Here is a 21,620-nt window from a genome sequence, read left to right on the forward strand (position 1 = left end):
TTGAGGAACCAGAGCAAGAGCAGAAACCAACAAATTTGTCACAATCAATACAGGTTTGGGCCACTGAATGTTGAAGGAGCAGCTGTGGCTACTACCTTCCAGCAATAGGTTCCATCAGCAGAGCTACTGACACCCAATCCACAGGTATTTTTTGCATGTAGCCAGCATTTCATCATTTCACTGCAAGCTCGGTCCAGCTGGTACTACCTGATTTGGCAAGGTCTTTGCAAGCCCAGGGTGATGTTTTGCCCAATGACAGCTTTAACTGTAAATACCCAAAGCACCATACCAGAACAACCTGAGAGAGAAGGAGCACTTAGATCAGCTTAAAGACACCTAAGTACTAGGTTCCTTTGAGGGTGCCAGTGTCTGCTGCCTGTCATCAACATGAAGCTAGGGGTCAGCTCTGTATCAGAGCACTCTGAAATCAGTTGGATTAACTTTAAACCCTTTTGTCAGCTCCTTAAACTAACATGGTGCACAGCTGGGTTGGTAGCATATAACATTTTCACTGCCTCAACATAGATAAAGCAGCATTGCTTCTTTGAGGAGAAAAGGTCTAAAAGAGACCATTTCACATCTGTACTAACTTAATAATACCAAAAATAGCCGTGTTTTGTAAATGGAAAGTGCAGCCACACTCATGCAAGCCTGGCAAACCAAAAGCTCCTGTAGCACACAGTTCCATCTTCTCTTGCGTCCTCTTAATCCAATGGCATCTGGTTACCTTGAGGTTTCAGCCCTTCAGTTAACTAACAAGTTTTATCTCCGTTGGTGTAATTGAAAGGTGATTCTGTGATCGCATGAAACATTAATTGCTCTTTTTACCCCCCCAATTTAGATAACATCCAGTCCCACCCTACCAAAGAGCCAGTGTAAGGAGCTTTACAGAGGTCTGCACTTAGCACAAGGATATTGCAGCAAACAGGTGAGCAATCAGGCAAAATAAGCAGCAAGTTCTTCCAATACCATAGCCATGCACTTTATATGACAATTGCTGTATCTAGATGGTGTGGGATGTTTAAATGGATTTGACATGTAACATTTTGTTAATGATCCCTGGTTGCAGACCTCAGGTCCTGTGGAGTAATATGAAGACCCTTTGTGTACATACCCACCAATATTCGTAGGACCTAGACAAGCATCTAAAACCACCATGACATCAATATCCCTAAAACACATAGTGGTATTATTGAACTATGACTTGAAATGTTATTGTTAGAACTACAGCTTAAAGCCTGATGTAGCAAAAAACCCAAAACATAACAAACCAAACAAACAAAAAAAACCCAGCTTCAGTTCTCCTTATTTTCCAATGCTATGCTCAACAATATTTCAGCAGCTGCCTCTGGAGAGGCTAAAATATCGCTGCAGAAGTCAGGCACTGCCAGGAGAAGGACACAGAGTACTGAAGATGTGCATTACTTCCCTCATTTCATGAAGAGATCCAGGGCAGCAGCCAAAGGAGTGTTATTTTAGATTCTTCTGTAGCGGCAAGTAAAGAAAGCTCAGCAGTGCCCAATGGGACAGGCAGAGGCAGAAAGAATTTGTCCCGACTGCTCCGGCCACTTCTTTCCTACTTTCTGAGGAAAGCATGTGAGGTCTCTAATCTCTTCTTGCTGCTAACGGCTGGAGATAACAGTGGCTGTACTGCCTCAAGCATTTTTCTCCAGGATCTCATCTGCTCCCTTGAGTGGGGACAGTAGGTGCACTTCCCTAGGTCTTCGGTCTATTCCCTGTACCAGTTAACTCAAAAGGACAGCTCTAGGAAGTGTGGCTTAATCCTGGAAAAGGCCCTGCTGTGAGGAGGCAGGGAAAGTAAGATTAAAGACAAAAGCAGCAGCAAAGCTGGACCACAACATGACTGAAATATCAGGTTTTACTCACAGTTTACTGAAACTTTCCCCCACTTCCAAATTTTCACATGACAGAATGAATTGCTCTATCAACAAGTGTAAAAGGAAATGATTAATTTACCCCTCCCAACCCAGCTGATTAGCAAGACTTCCATATCTTCAGGACATGCGTAATGAACGAGCTTCCTGTGATTATAGCCAGGCACACCGAGAGGACTCTGGTGTTGGCATTCACGCCACTGGATCAAAAGCTGTGAGGACCACATCAGAGACAGCAGCAACTTCTTAGCGTAGTGAATGGTAACTCCTGAAGTGTTTCATCTTGTAGACATTAGTAATCTGGACTAAAAAACAACTTTTAAAAGCCCTGTTTCACACCACATGATGCCCTAGACTAATGGGAAAATGCTGGAGTCCTGGATTCCCTCATGCCAACCAGGGCAAGGGGAGCAATGCCAGCTTGGTCTTCCTTGACAAAAAGTGAGGCACAGCTTGCTGGGAGAAACACAAGAGGAATCAGAATTTTCTATCTCTCAAAAAGACAAAATGCTGCCAGCAATTAATGGATGGTATCTTGCTTTCTTACACAACAAGCCTCACTCCCAGTGAGATGGGAATTCAGCGCAAGCTGGAAGCTGCAATTTTTGACAGCTCCTTCTCTTGTGTGGCATGGTTCCCAGTTGTTGATCTTACCATGTGCCAGGCAAAAATCTGTCCTCCTGCTATCTTTGGCCTCCATGCTATCAAATGCTGACCTTGATTCAGAGCTGCTCTGGTCTGAGTTAAGTAGCATCACAGCCAGACAGCAGGGCTTTTCTGCAATAATGTACTCTCTGTTGCTACCAAGAATGGGAAAACCAGGCTGGAGATCCAAGCAGGGACATGATGGTCACCCTTCTCTGTTCTGTCCTTCAGATCAGCGGTTGAGCCAAAGCCTTTTCTCCAACTTCTTTCAAGGGAGAAAATACAAACTGTCACTGTCACTCTCAAAAGAATAAAAAACAAAGCTTAGCCTTAGCACACAGGCCAGCAACCCCCTTCCCCCTGGAGGAAAATGGTTTCTGTGTTAAACTTTCACAACTAAACCCGAAACCCAGAGATGTTTGTTTTAGGTTTTATTACAAAGCTAGAACACAGGCCAAGTTTGGGAAAAAGAAAAAGAAAAAAAAAAAAATCTGGGCAAAGTTTCAAGCATATCAAGACCAATTTATGGTTTGAGTGGAAACCCTACTCAATTCACTACTTTCACAGAGGTTTGATCTGAAACCAGGCACAATCTGGCAGCCTCAAGCTGACTTTTGCTTCAGGTTACTCTGAAAATCAAACCCAGCACATCTTCCCAAGTATCCAAGTCCATAGGGTCCTTATAAGAAAGAACAACTCACAATCACCAGTGCTCTAGAGATCCCAGAATTGCACAGCAGTACCTACAGACTGGTGTCACTCCAGTCTCACATGAGCAATGGATCTGCTATCAAAACAATACTGGAATATATGGTGAGGGTTTTTAGTATAAAATGTGTTATACAGTTAAAATTCTAGTTTGCAAGTTTTAATTTGGAGTTTTCCCCCCTCCATTTCCTTTGTTTGTTTTTCTTTTAATCTCTTTGCTGCTTTGGTACAGTTGGCTTTTTATCAGATTGCATACCAAAATTCTGGTGGTCTTGTATCAAAGATGGCAAGTTCTTGGAGCAATTGAGAACGCTGTTGTGGCACTGATAGCAATTCACCAATTTTACTGAGTGATAAGGTGCATGCCTTACTACATGAACATACTGCATTATCTCTGAGCTTTCTCTTCTTCTGCCTAACACTGATACTTGTGGATTTGTCAGACCTGCTTTCAAAATATTAAACAAAAATGTCCATTTTGGAAAAAGTTATGGCAACTGTGCCATTTTTAGATGGACAGCACAGGAGTCAGCATTTCACAGGGGCAGAAGGAAGGCTGAAGTAAATAATGAACAACCAAATCCATTATTTAATGATCCTGTGCCTGGCTTCTACCGTTATTTCACATCATTAAATGTAACTTCTTGCCTATCCGTTCCAGCCCTCCATTTTCCAAGTCCTACTTAACACCTTGTAGATCCAGACAGTGAGGGTTTAGGCATCCCTGAGTCTGAGGATATGCTCCAGACATGGGAACATTCACAACTGACAGCTCTAAGTCAGCACATCAGGGTTAGGGCCATGCAGTCTGTGCCATATGCGGATGTACGTGTGTGCTTGAATACACACTGGGAGTAGACTTTCATGGGATTAGCCACTGGGAACACTAAGTGCATGCTTAAGTTTTTGTGGAACTGGCAGGCCTATCTATTAACAAAAGAAACAGATACATAAATACTACTTTGCACATATCCAGTCCCCCATCCTAATTCTTTGTATTTTAATCAGATTAAACTTTGCAGAAACATATTATTTCATGACAAAAACACCATAAGGAACAATCCTTTGTACAGGGTATCAAAGAACCACCTTGAGACATGGCTCCAGTTGAGTTGGCACGGAAGAGGTAAAGCATCCCAGCCACGAATCCTCCCCAAGCCGACAGGAAGCCACAAGGAAGTTTGCTTGCTGGAGCCAGGCTCCTGGAAATGTGCTGCTCTCTGTAGTGGTTTCTACAACGAAAAAAAACAACAAAAAATATGACAGCAAGTATGATGGGCTTAGCATATGAGTCGTTCTCCATGCCGTCTGCTTGCTTTGCTTCAATAGATGCAGGCAAATTGTTTCATAGCCCCCTTTTTCCCAGGTCCCTGCTGAGCTGGGCTTTGCCTCCCAAGCAGGCCTTTCCCAGCAGGAGCATAGGGGTGGAGCTGTACATCCTCCTCCAGGTGCAGCTGTGCTGCTCAAGTCACTCTCACCACCAGGCCCCACAGATCCCTTGACCTGCTCTCTTCAAAATCTATTCTTTAAGCCACTTGTTGTGTCCATTTTCACCTTACTGTGACAAGGAACTGGAGAGAAGCTGTGAGCAGCAAACATCCTGCACTGTCACAGGCACATCTCCCACTGGCCAGGAGAGCCAGATACTTAGGCTTCCTTCTCCAGGACACCTTGAGCCATGACAGACACCCCCAGGCAGTCTTCTGAACTGGGGGTCCAGCCAGTGGGTTTTGCCTGCAATTCTTCACCTCTACATGGACTTTGTAGGGGGTTAAACTGAATTAATGAATAGCCCTGCACTGCCAAGAAATCTGAGTAACCCCAGCCCTCACCAGCCAGAAGGCAGTTCGTGTTGCTAGTCCTTTATGTATCCTTCCCAAATTTACCAGTCTGTGTGATCTTTTCAAGTGCAAATCACCTGAGGTGACTAAGGTTAGGAATGAATTTCTAGATTTTAATAACAACGGCCAGCTTGTGCACGGAGCTGCCAAGGAGCGGACCAAATTCCTCCCTAATATAATCCCAATGAAAGGAAGGTTATTCCAGCAAGGGTAATTCTTACTTCTTCATGCTAGGCACATGCCATTTCTTAAAACAAGTTTTCTATTTACATTTTAAGTATCCTCCTCAGAAGACAAGTGAGTCAGACAGCCATGCTGTCTACTAAGACATTGAAAAAATGAAAAGAGAAAAGTAGTCCAGCTGAAGCACAGCTGGACAACTTTTCTTGTTCTTATTATTTGATGCCCTCCAGGATATAAAGAAAGTCTGCGCTCCATTGTTCCAGTGACAGCATAAGGCCTGCTGAGACCCCACCACTTCATTACAAAGCATCTCATGATGCAGCAAACACAGAAGGCCACAGCTGGCCAGCTCTGGGAAAATCAGAAAAAGGAGTTTCTAACTTTAAATGGCTTGAATTCAGAATGTCTGAATTCCCCTGCTAGTCAAAGCACACAGCATTATTTCTTGGTTGGGAAGGAAATGCCTGTCACCTAAGCTGCCAGTTACCCTACATCTGGTTTTAAAGGGCTACTGCCTCCACAGTGGATGCTATGGAAAGAGAAGCTCTAGGACCTGACTGTCCACTGGACATCATAGTGCAGTGTGGCACCCCCGGACCAGCTCCCACCTGCCCCTGCCTCACAGTTCTGACAAGTCAGGCAAACACTTGTGCTGCAAACCACATTCTGCTTCAGTCAGTTGCTTGCGTCGTTTCCCTCACCCCTATCAGCATCACCTCTCTTATCTGGAGCGAGCACAAGGCATTTTGCTCTTCCATACACCCCAAGCCTGCCTGGAGAGCAAGCAAGCCCAGATCTAGGGTAGAGGGGTAGCAGCTCTGAGAGCACCTCCCTCTCTCCATAGCCCTAAGAGGGCAAACCCAACCAAAGGAGAGAGCCCTGCAGATCCCCCCACAGGGGATGGGGTGCACAAGAATAAAACCAGCCCTCAACATCCCTTCCATGATCCGACACATCTGCCTCTCTAGGGCCTGCCAGCAAACTGAGAAAACCTGGGATGCAAGGCTTGTGACAGTGATCTGGCTGATGGAAAATCATCCCTCCAGTGGCACAGCCACTTAAAACTGAACATCCATCCCCTGTTGCCTCAACTCTTTCCTCACTGCTGTTTCTTCAGTAGCTTTGCTGGGAAATAAGCTCATGCTTTTGCCTTCAGCCATACACTGGCCTCTGCCCCAGGTGCTGTTGTAAGCCTTGTCCTGTTGCCTGAAATCTCCCATTCCACAGGTTACACATCTCCCTTTTGTTGTTTCTGCAGAGGCAATTCCTTCAGCAGAAATTTAATAAGGCCAAAAAACCAAAAAAACCCAAAAAGCTCAAAAACAAAACAAAACAAAACAAAAACCAAAACCAAAAACAAAACAAAACAAAACAAAAAAAACCCCAAAAAACAAAAACAAACAAAAAACCCCTAAAATACCTAGGAAAAAAAATATAAACTCAAACCATGCAATTCTGGAGTTTCCAATATGCCAATATGAATGAAACATGGCAAACATTTTCAACTGCACCCAAAAATTTATAGAGGAAATACATACATAACTACATTTCTTGAAAGAAATTGTTTTGAAAATCCCAGAGCATTCTATTTCACTGCCTCTTAAACACAACCCTCTGATTTGTTATTTTAAAGCGGCATTTTCCACTCAAAAGAGACATGAAATAAAAGAAAGTGTGAGAAACAAGAGGGGCAACTAACCTCAAAACAAAATATTACATTCAAAATGCAATTTGGGCTGACCCAAAATAACACATTGGGGTTTTTTTCCCATTTCCCCTAAAACAAGTGGGAAAAAAAAAAGGTTAAAATTACCATTTCTTTTGCTTTGATGCAATCTAATTCTTTTACTCACCATTTTCCAGCTCAGCCCCTGAACTGAAGCAGCTATTACTTCCCCAGGTCTTTCAGAGGTTTTGTTCTCTGCTCTATGCCTTCCTGACACGCAGACATGGAGCGAGCAGCAACCTTTGCTCCTTTGGGCCAAACTGAGACCTCAAGTAACCCATTTTACTCCATTCTTAACTTCTACATAAGTGAGTCAGTACTATCCAGGACACCTGACTTCAGAATTTCAAGAGATTCTAAAATGCTCAGTGCAGATTCTGTCTTCGCATGAGTGTGTGAAGCAGGTAGGGTAAAGGCAATCTGTTCATATTTAATCTTTCTACCTCTGTCACATTTACTGTGTGGCTTTGGTGAGTTGATTTGCCCCCATGGCTCAGTTTGCCTAACTCCAGAGCAGAAATGAGCTTTATCAGCACAGCAAGCTGCTGTGCCTACTCATGGGCGAACTCTCCTGAAAACATCACATTAACCACTGCACAGGTGTTCAGCAAAGTTTCTTTCTCTCTACTTCACCATCTACAAAACTCCAAAAGGATTTCATGGTCTAAACCTGCCTAACCATGTGTCTCTTTTGTGATGTTACTCTGCTTGCAAGGGCAGCCAAGCTTTGAGAAAAACAGCTTCTTCCCTCCTGCCTTTCCCCTTTACATTTTTGGGGTTTTTTGCATCTTCCTCCATGGGTTTCCGGCAGTTCCTTACAGCCCCACAACAGACAGCTGTGCTCACTGTACCTGTGTGTGTGTGTGTCTGACTTTTCACCCCCCAGGAGATCTGCCTACAAGATAAGCACCAGCTTGCGGAAATCCTGTGTCACCAACCTTAGGGCAGCTTTTCGTAGTGGGGATCCCCGTGACATTTTGTCCTTCTGGAAGTCTTGCTGACAGGCACATCCATGTATTTTGCACCCCTTGAAAATCTGAAGTAAAGATTTGTGTGCTTTATTCCACCTCCACCAACACTGAAGGCTTCACCACTGCTCTGTGGTTTTGCTGTGGCCAAGCTTACTTTCATTTTCACATGGTGGAAGGGAACGTGGTGTCTCAGTTTTGGCCAGGGAATCCTGGACTGAGATTCTGCATGATGTTCCCTAAACTCATTGCACACACAGGAATGATCCCTCTGGGTGGGACTGACAAGAACTTATCCCTTGAGATCTGGGAGAGCGGGGATATAAATGCACTGAGGTTACAAAGCTCACAGTTGGGTGATGACTGTAAAGAGAGAAAGAAGCAGTGAAGGGAGGACAAGTTGGGGAGGGTGGTGAGGTGAGTGAGGCACAAGTCTCCTGCATGGGAGGCTCCTGTCTTTTCGATGTGGAAGAAGATCAGATCACTGCAGATGAAGAAGGGCTTGCTGGAAAAAAAAAACATATCCAGGAAATAAAATTTGGGACAAAACAATATCCCAAAGATACTTGTTAGGATCTCAGAATGGACCTGGGCCTTGGACATCTGGTTGTCCTGAGTTAGAAAGAAGTGGGGTGCAGAGTCCCTGTGGTTTTAGAGAAGTTCCTAAGAGCAGGCAGCCACATTTCAGCCTTTCCAAAGGAGCCACCTTAGTGCCTGGAATTGCAGACTTCTCCTCAACATCACAGTGAAACTTCCCAAGACTGACTGCCACATATTGATAACAAAGACACACAAATACACATAAGAAGACAAAGCCAGACTCTCCTTTTCCTGAAGTTGGCACTGCATATGAAACAAAGATTTTCCAATTCCACTCCAACTGAATGGGTATACACGAGCATTTCTTTTCCTAATTTAGAAAAGCAAAAAGTATTTATTTGGCTTTTGTTTCAAAAATCACTATGCTGTGACATTTTTCAGCAAAATGTTTCAATTAGGGTTTTATTGTTCTTTCTTTAATTTTTTTCCAAGCAAGATGGATTTAGTATCTTGTTCCACAGACTCAGGAAGAGAGTAAATCAGAATTTCTAGGAAACTGGGAAGTCTCAAGTGAAAATACCTGAGTACAAAGCAAAGATGTAAGATTGGGGACATGGAAGTAAAAACAACATTTCCTTTGGGAGGAGAAGCTCTTGTATTCATGGCTTCCAGTTTAAACAAAAATGTCTTCCCTCAGCAATTTTGCATTGCTGGCAACCTGGGAGATGTAGCACAGCTAAAAGAGGGGAAAAAAAATCCCTAGGACTCGATGACAACATTAAGGAATTCCAGAGACCCTCCTACAGGAAACAAAAGTCAAAAAATGAAAAGGAAAGAGGCCAACAACACCTTTCAGTTAAAAACGCTCTGTAAGCTATTGTTTTACAGACAAAAACGTCAAGGGAGACAGTGTCTTCTGGTGGCGTATATTCCCATATTTCCTCTTCCTTGTGAGCTTGGCTAGGACATTTGTGTCAAGCTCAGTAACCCTACAGGAGGCTGAATAACATTTACTGCAATGTTTAGATATGGGAGAGCCTTGCCCTCCCAAGTTAGCCCAGGATACTCTCCAACCACGGCACTCCAGGAGAGGGATTGCCAGTATCTGATACTTGAAAGAGATTGCGGAAAAATCTTTCCCCTAAACAGTTGCAAGTGAAACTGACATTAAATAGAGGCAGGAAGGGAAGTCTCAGGCTGAAGTTTGGGGGTTCCCTCTGTATACCTGCAGGCTAATGAAGCTGATGGCTCTCTGCAGCTACTGTTCAGTTGCTGGGAGCCATGTATATGGAGAGAGAATTTGGCATTAAACCCATGAACCCTGAAAGTAGGTCTCTGTTTCTGCAGGGGTGCACAACCTGTGGCAAGGTTTCCATAGCTGCAGGGAGCTAAGTTAAAGACCAGCTGCTGCTCTCACCATGGTATATACATCCAAAATGAAGGTGCAGAGGTCTTACTCCTGGTGTATACCACCATACTAGAGAAGAAAAATTTTCTCCAATAACCTTCATTAGGAGAAAGACATCTAGAGCTAATCAGATAATTCTTTATAGAAGGCATGACCAGCCCTTTTCAGCCTGCAAACCACTAAAGAAAATGTTCAAAATTTTCATGTCATGGGGAGCTACCAGATCCTGATCCCTGATCCTGAATAACATGTGGAGGATGAGCTGGGAGGCATAAAGTGAGAGCTGCCCATTGCTGAGTTCTGCATGTCCCTGGATCACCCTGGGTGTTGGACCACAGGGGTTCCTGCGTAGGCTCACATCCACCAGGCAGTCGGCCACCCCCAATCCAGCACTGGGCTTAATTTTCACAGCCACACACATTGTCAAACATCTCTAATTCAGTGGGAATTAGAGGCTTTAAGATCCAGGTTCCATGATTCAGAAGCTTACAATTTTGCTGGACCTGGGCGCGCTTCCCTCACGTGGGACATCTGAAAAGCCAAGGCTTGCTCATCTTCAAAATTACATGTAGGGTTTGGATATCTTTCATGTCGCAGTGCAATTTCCAGGATGAATGCATGTGCTGCACCTCTTTATGGTAAGTGTGTTTTAATTTAGGCCTCTGTGATGTAAGACCCTGAAAAGTGCATTTAAAATTGAAAATGCAGCTGGTCCTCAACACTAAAGGCTCAAAGACGGTACCACAAAACATCTTCTGAAGGGTGTGCCTTCTTCAAACACACCTTCATTAGAAAGATTAAAATTCAGAAGAGAGATGGCACATGTCTTAGAGTCATTATTAAAAAACAAAACCAAAAAAGTCAGTGGAAGCATTACAACTATGAATCTAAGTTTAGTTCTTTATCCAAGTTGCATGTTGGCACAAGTGCAAAGGAAAGAGATCTTGTTTAGGCAGCAAGTATTTGTAGGTGAAAACACTACTTTAAAGGGTGAAAAATATGTTTCATCTGTAGAGAGTTATTTTTGAACTTGGAAATCAGGACATAAAGGATTTTCCTGGGGCGGAAATGCACTTTTACTCAGGCCACACAAGACAAACAACTAGAACCATGTTCTGTTTGATGGGGCACCTTCATAGCAGCATTTCATTTTAATCCATGATGACATAAACTATAAGGAGATAATTAGCAGTGTGCAATTTAGGCTTGAAGCGTTTAACTTTGCTCCAAAATTCTTCTAAGTTTGGAGTAATTCTGGTGTGTCTCACAAATATGTTAGAATTTATTTCTGTCCTTTCCAACAGTAAATTACAGAGGAATGGAGGGTCTCAGGTGATTTATGCACCACTCACAGCCAAGCACAGGGAATTAAACTTGAGTGGATGTTGTCTTCCTGTCTTAAATGACTCCCAAATATTCTTGAGTTTGAGTCCTCTTCCTGACACCCAAGTATCTCCTTGGGCTGTAGCTCCTTCTGCTGTAATGGAAGACCAACACTTTCTTCCACACCTACAAATGACTGTGAAGAATACAAATGAAAATTAGCACATAAGATCAGACATGATTACAAAGATACTGTAAATCAAAAGTCACAATATATAATTTAATATATTTTTTTTTTCAACATCTTGTGTTTCTCAGTGATTATCTCCACCCCAACACTTGAAAAATCAACACAAGAAAATACTGTATAATGAAGTGCCATTGTTAAAAGGTCAAAGCTTCTTTTGGGGTAGTTGTGTGCAGCAAAGTTACTGCAGAGTTTCCACAGCTTCCTGCAATAAGAGACATTATGATCAAAGAAAGCTTTGCCTGTGATATGGGTGACAGGTAAATGGTAGTGGCACGAAGCCCTTACCACTGCTTGCATTCCTTAGAAAGCACAGGACAACAGGCTCTGGTGACCTTCTCAAAAGGTGCCTTGCCCATCTTCTTACTACAGTAGGTCCATCTGCAGAGGGGATAGAAGTGACCTTGTCACAGGAGGGTGGAAATCCTCTCTGCTTTCCACCCTCTCAGGATTTTAAAGACAGCCATCCCTGTTTCTTTCAAGAAAACAAAGACTTGTCCTGCTTTTCCTGCAAGCCAGAGAGAGGCCAAAATTTAGACTGCCATCTCACAATATTTTGATCAGGCCTTGTGGGAGAGTTTTCACCTTTGTACTTTTTTAGACTAAAAAACATCAAAAACATCAAATGTCTTTAGAGCTGAGCAGCAACCAATTTATAGGAAGTGTTTCAATGTCACAGCTATCCAGAGCATTTTGTGTGGTAATAAATTAAATACTGGTAGTGTGGTAATGTCTTTGGCACAAAGAGAAGCAGTTATGTGCAAGGTATTGCATCCAGACCATGTGGTTATAGAGCAGTTCTTTCACCCCTCCATGAGTTTTGGACTACAATTCCATTTGTATGGAAGGAGCAGATCAAGTGGGTGAGAAGAAGCAGAATGTAAAAAATAAAGGAAAAGCCCAGACTCTGTGATATGTTTGATGAAGACAAAACCGATGGTATTAAAAAAATACCATCATTCACAAAAATGTCATCTTCATAAGCTCTCTAGCTCTCTGTTAGTTTTTGGTTTTTTTTAAAGTGGTGACAAAATGCAGAGATTCATGTCCACACTGAATACGTGACTCTGAAGACATGCATGGTTCCAGCACACATGTGTGTCCTCCAGTGCATGAAATCAGAAGGCAGGAATTTATCATAAGTCACTGAAGGTCCATAATGGCTATTTAAAACAAAATAATCTCTTCTGGATTGTCTGATCCTGCTGCCACTGCCTTCAGTAGGGCTGAATCAGGCAGTTATCATCAGTGCTATGTAACTCCTCCCTTTCAAACCATCCCTCCAGCCATACTTTGTAAAGCTACAGTCAAATAATTATCATGTGTAAAAGTACGTGCAGGAGGGGATGAAATTCTCTTCCTAAACATAGCTTACAGCACATTCATTTAAGTGTAAATGCTGGGGTTTCTAGACTTGAAGAGAAAAACAGAATCAAAGGCAAATGTTTACCTGCCATGGATATGGAGGTTTCCTTCATAGTCTCTTCAACTTAAGTACTCCTAGTTAGGGAAGTGAAGCTCATTTTTCAGAATGCTGTCCATTTGCTATTTTCTAAATAATTCTTCTTGGTCACGCTAAACCTTAAATTAACCCCCACTCCCACCCGTGTGCAATTTTAGCACAATGGCATTAACTGCAGAAGGAACAAAAAAAGCCCTTCAGCTGCCACTTCAGCATGCCCCATATCTTGGATGGTTTTTACTTTCAGCTTTTAAGGTCAGAACAGGCATCCAGCAATAACCAGCCCTTCTTTTTTTCTCTAAGAGACTGGAGAGTCTACTGTCTTAAACAAGGGAACTCTGAGCAGGATCAAGCTTGTGCTTTTGGTCTTGTAGGTGTGAAGCTCTCATAAGCCGGGCTTGCATTTCTGGGCTTTGTTAAGCCTGGCAGCAAACACTGCTGGGGATGCAGCTGGCAGTGGGCACCTGGAAGGCCTTGCATCCAGTACCTGCAAATAGCAGCTTCTGTTGACAACCACACAGAGCAGAGCTGCGAGTCTTCATTCCCTTCTAGATGGAGCTGGCATCCATAGTGGAGTATATGTACAGTTCCCAAAGGTTTTTGTGTGGAGTGACTAATCACTTTTCTCCTTAGAACTGGCAGGGAGGCATAATATGTGTGTGATTACCAGAACATAAAAGGAGCACAGGATTATTTTCCATGGGAATCCTTGGGAACGTCTTGGAGGGTGGCTGTCTAAGGAGGTGTTCTCTGCAGGACCATTAAACTCTCCTCCCAGCTTCCTCATCATGTGCTGCAACTTATCCCAAAGCTATTCGGTGGTGCATGGGGTTAACCATGAGACTTCTTTAGCTCTGACTCTCCACCTCTGAGTCCTTCCAGGACACTCATAAGGCATGTGCTATATTTACCTAGCTGGAGTTGTTATGAGGATGTTGACACAAGGGAAAATATCTGCCTGGAGAAGAGGGTGGACTGGCACCCTCTGAAATTAAATATGGCCAAGCATCTGCAAAGGACGGAGTGGGTCAGTGTCACTGAGCAGCCCTGAAGCCAAGGGCTGAGTAAATGAGGATACAGACAGGGTATATACAACTCATTTCCCCTGTGTATCATCAAACATCTGACCCAGCCATGTCAGCATTTCCATATTTCAAATGCTTAATTTAACTCCAGAAGCCATTCCTGATTGATACCTGTGCGGGGGTTTCTCCCACAACCAGGTCTAGACTGGGTAAACCAACAATTATAACCACTCAGACACTGAATAGGACCCTGTACTCACAGCAAGACACTGTGTGTGAAAAGGAGGTCAAGCCACAAAAACTGGTTTTGCCAAAGTAGTCAGTCAACTGTTCATCATGTCACCTGCTGAGGCTGATCAAAGAGCTTTGCAATAAAGGGAACATGAGTGTTCAGAGGAGATGGTCTCACAATAGCTGTGAGGGAAAGGGAGGAACACCCAAGTGAAGTTTGGCTATCAGAAGGCAGCTTTCTGAAATACACTTAAAGGTTCAAACCTGATTCAATGACCCCCAAGGAGGGGAGACAAAGGTGTGCACAAGCCCAGTGTTTTTCCGAGATCCATCCACTTTTGTGCTCCGTGAAGTAAAACTTTATTTGGCATCTGTTTGTTCAGTTCTCATGAGGCCCTGGAAACAGCTGTATCAAAAATGCAGAAACCTCTCAAGGGTGGAAAGGCATCTCAAGAGAAAAGCAGCCCTTCCCTCATGCTGAGAGTAGCCTGGCTTTAGGACTAATCCTGAGGTTGCGGAGACACTTGCAAAGTTTCTGCACACTTATTTTTCAGTTTGATGGTCCAGAGGGTATGCTGAGTCGGAGCACCACTGCAGAACCGGCAGCAGAAAGTGAAGGTTTTGTAGCAGTTTTTCCTTCCAAGCATTCAGCACAAAAAGGTATGCAAAAAAGTTCAGGAAGCAGCTGTGTACCCGTCTCTTGTTGAGTCCATGCCAGAGATTTGACTCTAGTGGCACTCCCAAAACCATCATCCTGCACTACTGTGTGTGAAAGAATCACCCCCACCAACACTGCTGTCTCACTAAACCTACTAATGCCACCCTCTCACCAGGGTGGAATTTGGGGGTGGATAGGCTGAAGTGTTGAACTCAAGATTAGAGCATTTTCCTGCTATCTGCACCACAAAGACAAAGTGTCATGTGCTTGTGAGACTACAATTTAGGTTTGTTATCATCCCTTTATATCAAAAGGAAGTTATGCACACAAAGGAAACACCAAACCACCATGTCAGGGGGGCTATAAATCACTTACTGCTGAATATTAGGAGGGCAACAGAGTGTCCAGTAGGAAAGCAAGGGTTTGAAAATACTGCTTTTCCTCACCATCTCCCCATTTCAATAAACTTTGCTTTTATTTTGGGAGAGGATGAAGGAGAGCACAAGGTTTGAGGAACACAGCTACTAATGACACCAGATTTGTCCCATAGGCATGACTCATGCCTGACTCCATGCACTGGTCAATGCCTTCCCAGCCCTCAGCACATTTGCTGCTGTTGCCCAAGTTGATCCCATGGTGTCCAGAAAAGCCATACAGGCAACGGTGCAGAGATCTCCTCAACTTTGTGTCCTAGTAAAATGCAGGTTTACAAAGACCGAAAAATGGAGAAGTGGAATAGTCTGCTCATCTGGCAGCAAGGGTCCGTTCCGCTTGCCTGCTCTGGTTTTACCAGCCTCCAAAAAGACATCCTGGGAAGACTGCAAGGAGCTCTCCACATCCTCTTTCCCTGGCAGGTGCCCAAAAAGGATCCCAACAATTCTCCAAACCACATGCTAAAATCCCACTCCTGCTGGAAAAAAACCCTGTATTTCCAAACTGTGACCTCCCAAAAAGTGTCAATCCTGAAAGACTTTACACTTGAAATGTTGCAGATTGTTTTTGTAGCTCTTAAATTCTGAGAAATTATGATGAGGGAAAATACAGATGCAATCGTTGCTTTTAAAATATGATTGCTGCTCAAAAGAATTATTGGGGAGGGGGGTAATTGTCTGGAGGATGGCATGATTCAGGACTGCTGACTTCCATTCCTCACTCATTCAAAGTCACCAAGTGAGTCAGTGGAAAAATCATTGAATTCAGCACAGTCAACAGGGTACCAACATTCATAATTAGGTTCCTAAATCAACAGTGTGGAAGACTTCAGCTCAAAGGCTGAAAGGCTTTACAAGTGAGAGTAAGTGAAGGCAGGAGGCTACGTTGCAAGCCTGCAGTAAATGCCATCCTAAACTTTAACACTTCAAATTCCAGTGGTTCTCACCCTAAATAAGTGCTAGCTAAAGGTGTAACAGCACTCAGGGGAGTTTTTTTCCAATCTGAGCAGAAACAAGGTTCTGTGCAACAGCTGAAGGATTACTCCGCAAAATAAATGTTTCTTTTGAATATAAAACACAGGACAGTCATAGCAGGCAAATCGTTAGTATGCAGGAGCTGCTGCCTTGAAGCTCTGCCACCAACGGCTAATTAATTCTGGGTACCTTAACGATCGCATCACAGGGAAGCGCTACTCTGTGTTTGAGCAGAAGCTCTGTGTACAAACAACACAATGCACAAACAGAAACCACACCTCTGAGAGAGAGCCTTTTCATTCAGAAAAGTCAGTCAGCTCCAACAGGCTTACAAGAACCGGCACAGTAACCTGAATATTAGAAAAATAAAATTCAATACTTCAGTGAAAGTAATAGTAAGAGGGTTGTGCAGTGAGTGAGAGAAACCATTAAGAGAATAAATCGCTTAGCAGCTTGCAAATTGGCAGGACAGTGAAAGCAGAGATCAAATAAGAGATCTTGCAAATCCACAGGAAATGACTCAAGAAGCTAGATCAAGTAAAACTTCAGCTTCCAAGCCTCAGACACATTTGCTTCTCACCATCGGGGTAAATATGTGCACACACAACATAAGCACATAAAAATACATCCAGATCACACAGACAAGCTCTCAAGTATTAATCAGACAGTGATTAATACCCAGTCCACCTCAGAGGTACAACCATTATAATGGCCTTTTAATTACATGATTGTGCCCTGTGTTTTTCACAGGGCTATAACTCTCCCCATATTCTGTAGTAAGCAACTGCTTAAATGCCATACTCCCCACTTCAGGCACATCAGTGTTCCTGCTAATCACAGAAATTTTTGGCATGAAAGATTTTGAGGATGTTAGAGGTCTGTGCAATCTCAGCATCCTTTGGGGGGGAAAAAAAGACATAGGATGGGTGGAACTGTGTCAAATCATTACATCTGGTCTTTTATTGTACAGCAGCTGAAGACGTTCCTGCCATTTCCTTGCCCCCAACCGCTCTACTCCTGTCCTGACACTTCCTTTTGCTGCCAGCTCAGCTTTGCCAAGATGTTTATCATGCCATTCTGCAAGCTGGATCCTTGAATAACTTTCCAAAAGAAAGAGGTATTGGGGGGTATTATTAGCTGGGACCATTTAGCAGATCCAGCAGTGTCACTCCTCAGTGGGGGATGCATTAGCACAGTTAAGGGGGTGACAAACTGGGCTTTGCAAAGGAATGGGTGGGAAGGGGCTGGGGGGAATAGACAGCATTGCCACCCAAAAGAGCACCCACAGTCTTCCAAAGGGAGGGCAGCAGGCTTGCACTCTCACACCTTATCTGGTGTTATGGCCAAACCTCTAGCAGTGACAGGAATATTACTGTAATATTGTGCCACAAAGCTGCAAATTCTGGTACCACCTTTGAAGGACAAACTGCTTCTCCATGAGGAGAAGACCTCAAAGCTTTCATCAGCTCTTGCCTCCATCTCATTACTAGCAGTCCACAGGTTTCTCTCTGAGTTTCCACTTCTGTTCCTGAAAAGAAAATTTACAGCACTTAGAAACTGAAACCCAGCAGAGCAGAAACACAATTTCCACACCAAAATCTGAAGGCCCTTTCAAGACTAAATCCCATAGACTAGACTTGAAAGTTAAATCAGTAAGGGACTCCGTTAGGAACTGCAGCCACAACAAGACTGAATATCCCAATGCAGTGAGAGCAGAGATGGCTCATCTCCCTACCTGCAGTGGGAAAGGGATGCTGCAGTGGAGGGGCCTGCAAAAGCTGGAGGGCAAGGTGATGTGCTTAGGTGGTACAGACACATTTCTTCTCCCAGGATTGCCCAATAACAGAGAAGTTGATGGGGGAAGCAAAACCAAAACTCACAGCTAGTTACTTAACTTCATGGGCCAAACTATGTTTTCTATAGTCAGCTCCTGTTACCCCTCCTCTGTGGACCAAGCAAGTCCTGAGGGCAGATGTCATGGTGTAGCTATGAACACAACACAAGTTGGTAGAGTGTTTACAGTTATGGCACTGTTCATTGTAGCAAAAAACATTTAAACTGACCTATGAGAAAAGCTGTATGATGTTACCAGCATGCCAGTGTGCATCCCACAGCAATTCTGAATGTGGCTCTAAGGGGCAATTTGAGCTCTCGTAGAGGGCAAGGTGGGGTGGGAAGAACACAAGGATGTTGAGAAAACAGCTGTGGGGGCAACATTAGCTCCCTGGGCTTCTTCTACTGATCAGCTGCCAGACCACTCACAGGGCACACGGCATCATGGTACAGAAACACATCAGCCACTACAAGGAGCTGCACCAAGCCAGGCTGCCCTGGGCAAAACCGAACCAAGCTGAGCCAGGCTGGGCTGAACCCAGCCAGGCTGGGAGAAGTCAGGCTGAAGTGAGCCAAGATGTCCAGAGCAGGGCAACAAAGTTGGTGAAGGGTCTGGAGCACAAATCTCATGAGGAGTGGCTGAGGGAGATGGGGTTGTTTAGCCTGAGAAAAGGGGGCTCAGGAGTGACCTTATCACTCTCTTACAAGTACCTGAAAGGAGCATCTGGCAAGGTCTTCTCCAAGTCAACCAGTGACAGGACAAGAAGACACACTCTTATGATGCGCCAGTAGAGTTTCAGGTTGGACATTAGGAGGAATTTCTTCACAGAATGGGTCATTAGACATTGGAATGGTCTGCCCAGGGAGATAGTGGAGTCACTGCCCCCGGAGGTGTTTAAGGGAAGACTGGACGTGGCACTCAGTGCCACTGTCTGACTGACCCGGTGCTCGGTCATAGGTTGGACTCGATGATCTCAGAGGACTTTTCCAACCTAATCGATTCTGTGATTTTTAAGTGCGGCCTGGCAGGGCTGAGCCAGGTCTTGCTGGGTCCGGCTGCGCAGGGCTAAGCGGGGCCGGGTGAGGCTGAACCCGGCGAGCTCGGCCGGGCCGAGCCGAGCCGGGCCGGGCCGTATGGCACAAACCGCAGCCGGGCGGGCCCCGTCGCTCCGGCCCGGCCGAGAGCAGCGTCGGGCAGCGGGCGGGGCGCGGGGGCTGCGGCGCGGGGGGCGGCGCCAGCGGGCGGAGGCGAACGCGGCGGGACCGCACCCCGGGCGCTGCGCTGCGCCGCGGGGGCTCGGGGGGCCGGGCCGGGGCGGCGCCACTGCCGGCCGCGTCTCCTCCTTCCCCGCCGCCGCCGCTGCAGCTCCCTCCCTCCTCCCTTCCCTCCTCCCGCCCGGGTCCGGCGCTGCCCTGCCCGCTCCCGGCGGCCGCGGCAGCGCCGCCGCTTCCTGCCGGGGCTCCCCGCTCCCTCCCTCCCTGCCCGCTCCGCCGCCCCCCGCGGCGCCCCGCCATGGCGTGATCGCGGCCATGGGGCTGGCCCGGCGCCGCCGCCTGCCCCCGGGCGCTGCGCCGCTCCCCCGGGCCCGGACCCCGCGCCGCCGCCGCCGCCGCCGCGCCCCGCCGCGCCCCCGCGGCGCGCTGACCGCCGCCTCTCCTCCTCCTCCTCCGCCCCCGGCCGCCGCCGCCCGGCGACGAGCGCGGCCGTAGTCCCCCCTTCTCCCCCCCCGCCGCCGCCCGCGCTCCCGCGCCGTCGGGCCCGGCGCGGCCGCCAGCCCCGGCCCGCCGCGGCGCGGCCTCCCTCGCCATGTGAAGCTCGGGAAGATGCGGAGGCGCAGCCCGGCCGCCCGCGGCGAGGGATGAGCCTAGACGGGGAGAAGATGACCGAGGAAGCCTACCCTGACGAGTGAGCGGGGCCGGGGGCGGCGGGCGGGTCGGGGCACGGAACAGGGGACAGTCTTTGTTGCCCCGGCGGGAACTGGTGCCGGTCGCTCATCTCCGTACCCCGTGCACTGAGGGTCAGACGGACCGGCCGCGGGCGGACAGAGGGACGCGGACACGCGCGTTCGTGTGCGCGCCGCCCGCCCGCGCATCCGCCATTTCGCGCTCCCCCCGGGCCGCGCTCATTTGCATACGGCCCTTTCATTCATAAAAACCCCCGGGAGGGCGGCGCGGCCCCGCCGGGGTGCGGGGCCCCGGGGCACCGCAGGGAGGGGGCGCAGCCCCGCGCCGCCGCCGCTCCCCGCCCCGGCCGAGGGGTTCGGGGCGCCCGGCGGGGGCGGTCGGAGGCGGAAGCGGCGGAGATGGGAGGGGGGAGCGGTGCGCGCCCCCGCCGCGCAGCCCCAGGCCTGGGGGGGTCGGGAAGCGGAGCTGGGGGGGGACACACGACGTCGCGGATCCCCGCCCCGGCCGCCACCGTTTTGTGAATAGGAGGGCGGCCGCCGCCGCCGTCACATGACGCCGCATTCATAAACCCGGTCACCGGCGGCCTCTCCATTCACCGTCACCCCCCGCCGCCCACCCCCGCTCCGCAGCCCTCCCGCCGCCTCCCCGCTAATAAACCCCCCGAGAGGCCGCACCGAGGCTTTCAAAATGCCCGACGGTGCCCTTTTCCCTTTTTTAATGCTTTCTTCCCCAAAATAAAACCTAAAGCTACTGCAGCGGAATGGCAGGAAAGGCTCTTTCACGCCGTGCTGGCCCAAGGGCTGTTCCTGGCTATCTCTTCGGGGTTTTGACAGTCAAGAGGAATGACTCACTGGCGTGCAGGACTGGGTCGGTGCCAAGCGCCATAGGATGTACCGTGCTTTAAAACGACTCCTTGCAGGGCTTATAAAGCAGCGTCAAAATTGTGCAACTTTTTGGCTCGGTTTTGAGGTCCGAAAAAATCATAATCGTTGGCATGTGCCACGCTTGCACCTTCATCATGATAAACGTATTTTAGGGTGATTTACTGGAGAAATGTGAGTGGCAAAGGAAATGGCTTCTGGCCCCAATGTGTGTGTTGAGAGGAATTGTTATTTTGGCAGCTCTTAATGAAGAGACTATAAATACGTGTTTATATATAGCTTCTAAAATCGTGGTTATTTTGAATTTGGTAAAAGAAAAACCAAAACAAGAAAAAAAAATACTAAACAAAAAGAAGTGACCTAGCAGGCTGGAAAAACGTGGCCAACTCATTTCCAGTAAAAAACCTGCTTCTTCATTTGGTTTGTTTGGGGTTTTTTTAAACTTTTGAAATTGGACAAGAGGAAGAGAAGTAGGTCCCTGTCTCTGGGTTTGAGAACACGGGGACCAACCTAACCCAATCCAGTGGACAAAAATCTGGCGCTCACCTGCCTTCATCTTGAGGCAAGATACTGCTCCAAATGTGTTTTCCTGCAGGGCTCAGTGGAGAGGTGAATGTTGGTGTAAAACACTGAGCACTTAGCTCTGATGGTTAGGTGGGGGATTTTTTTCCCCTGACTGTAGGCTGCAGTTTGTTTTGGGAGTGAATTCTTCCATGTGCTGCTGCACTGCCATGC

General features: G+C 46.6%; 1 protein-coding gene and 1 long non-coding RNA gene across 4 annotated transcripts in view; one reads left to right on the top strand and one right to left on the bottom strand.

Moving 5' to 3' along the window:
• Positions 1-1,893: 1,893 nt before the first annotated feature.
• On the bottom strand, positions 1,894-20,571 carry LOC129118908 (uncharacterized). Of its 3 annotated transcripts, none has more exons than XR_013181512.1 (5): positions 19,998-20,571; positions 17,679-17,794; positions 16,545-16,616; positions 4,338-11,433; positions 1,894-2,805 (listed from the first exon to the last, which is right to left on the bottom strand). It is a non-coding gene; the product is annotated as an uncharacterized LOC129118908 (long non-coding RNA). The 3 variants fall into 3 exon arrangements; XR_013181513.1 differs by lacking the exon at positions 1,894-2,805 and having other exon boundaries at positions 4,220-4,480; positions 7,937-11,433; XR_013181511.1 differs by lacking the exon at positions 1,894-2,805 and having other exon boundaries at positions 4,220-11,433; positions 19,998-20,552.
• SPRED2 (sprouty related EVH1 domain containing 2) overlaps positions 19,330-21,620 on the top strand; it is a 59,337-nt gene continuing 57,046 nt past the window's right edge. Inside the window, exon 1 of the mRNA XM_054630527.2 lies at positions 19,330-20,005. Coding sequence (XP_054486502.2) covers positions 19,959-20,005 — 47 coding nt within the window. The 5' untranslated portion in view covers positions 19,330-19,958. The remainder of the gene's footprint in view (positions 20,006-21,620) is intronic.

Source organism: Agelaius phoeniceus, chromosome 3, assembly GCF_051311805.1.
Source record: "Agelaius phoeniceus isolate bAgePho1 chromosome 3, bAgePho1.hap1, whole genome shotgun sequence".
In the NCBI taxonomy this organism is placed as follows: domain Eukaryota; kingdom Metazoa; phylum Chordata; class Aves; order Passeriformes; family Icteridae; genus Agelaius; species Agelaius phoeniceus.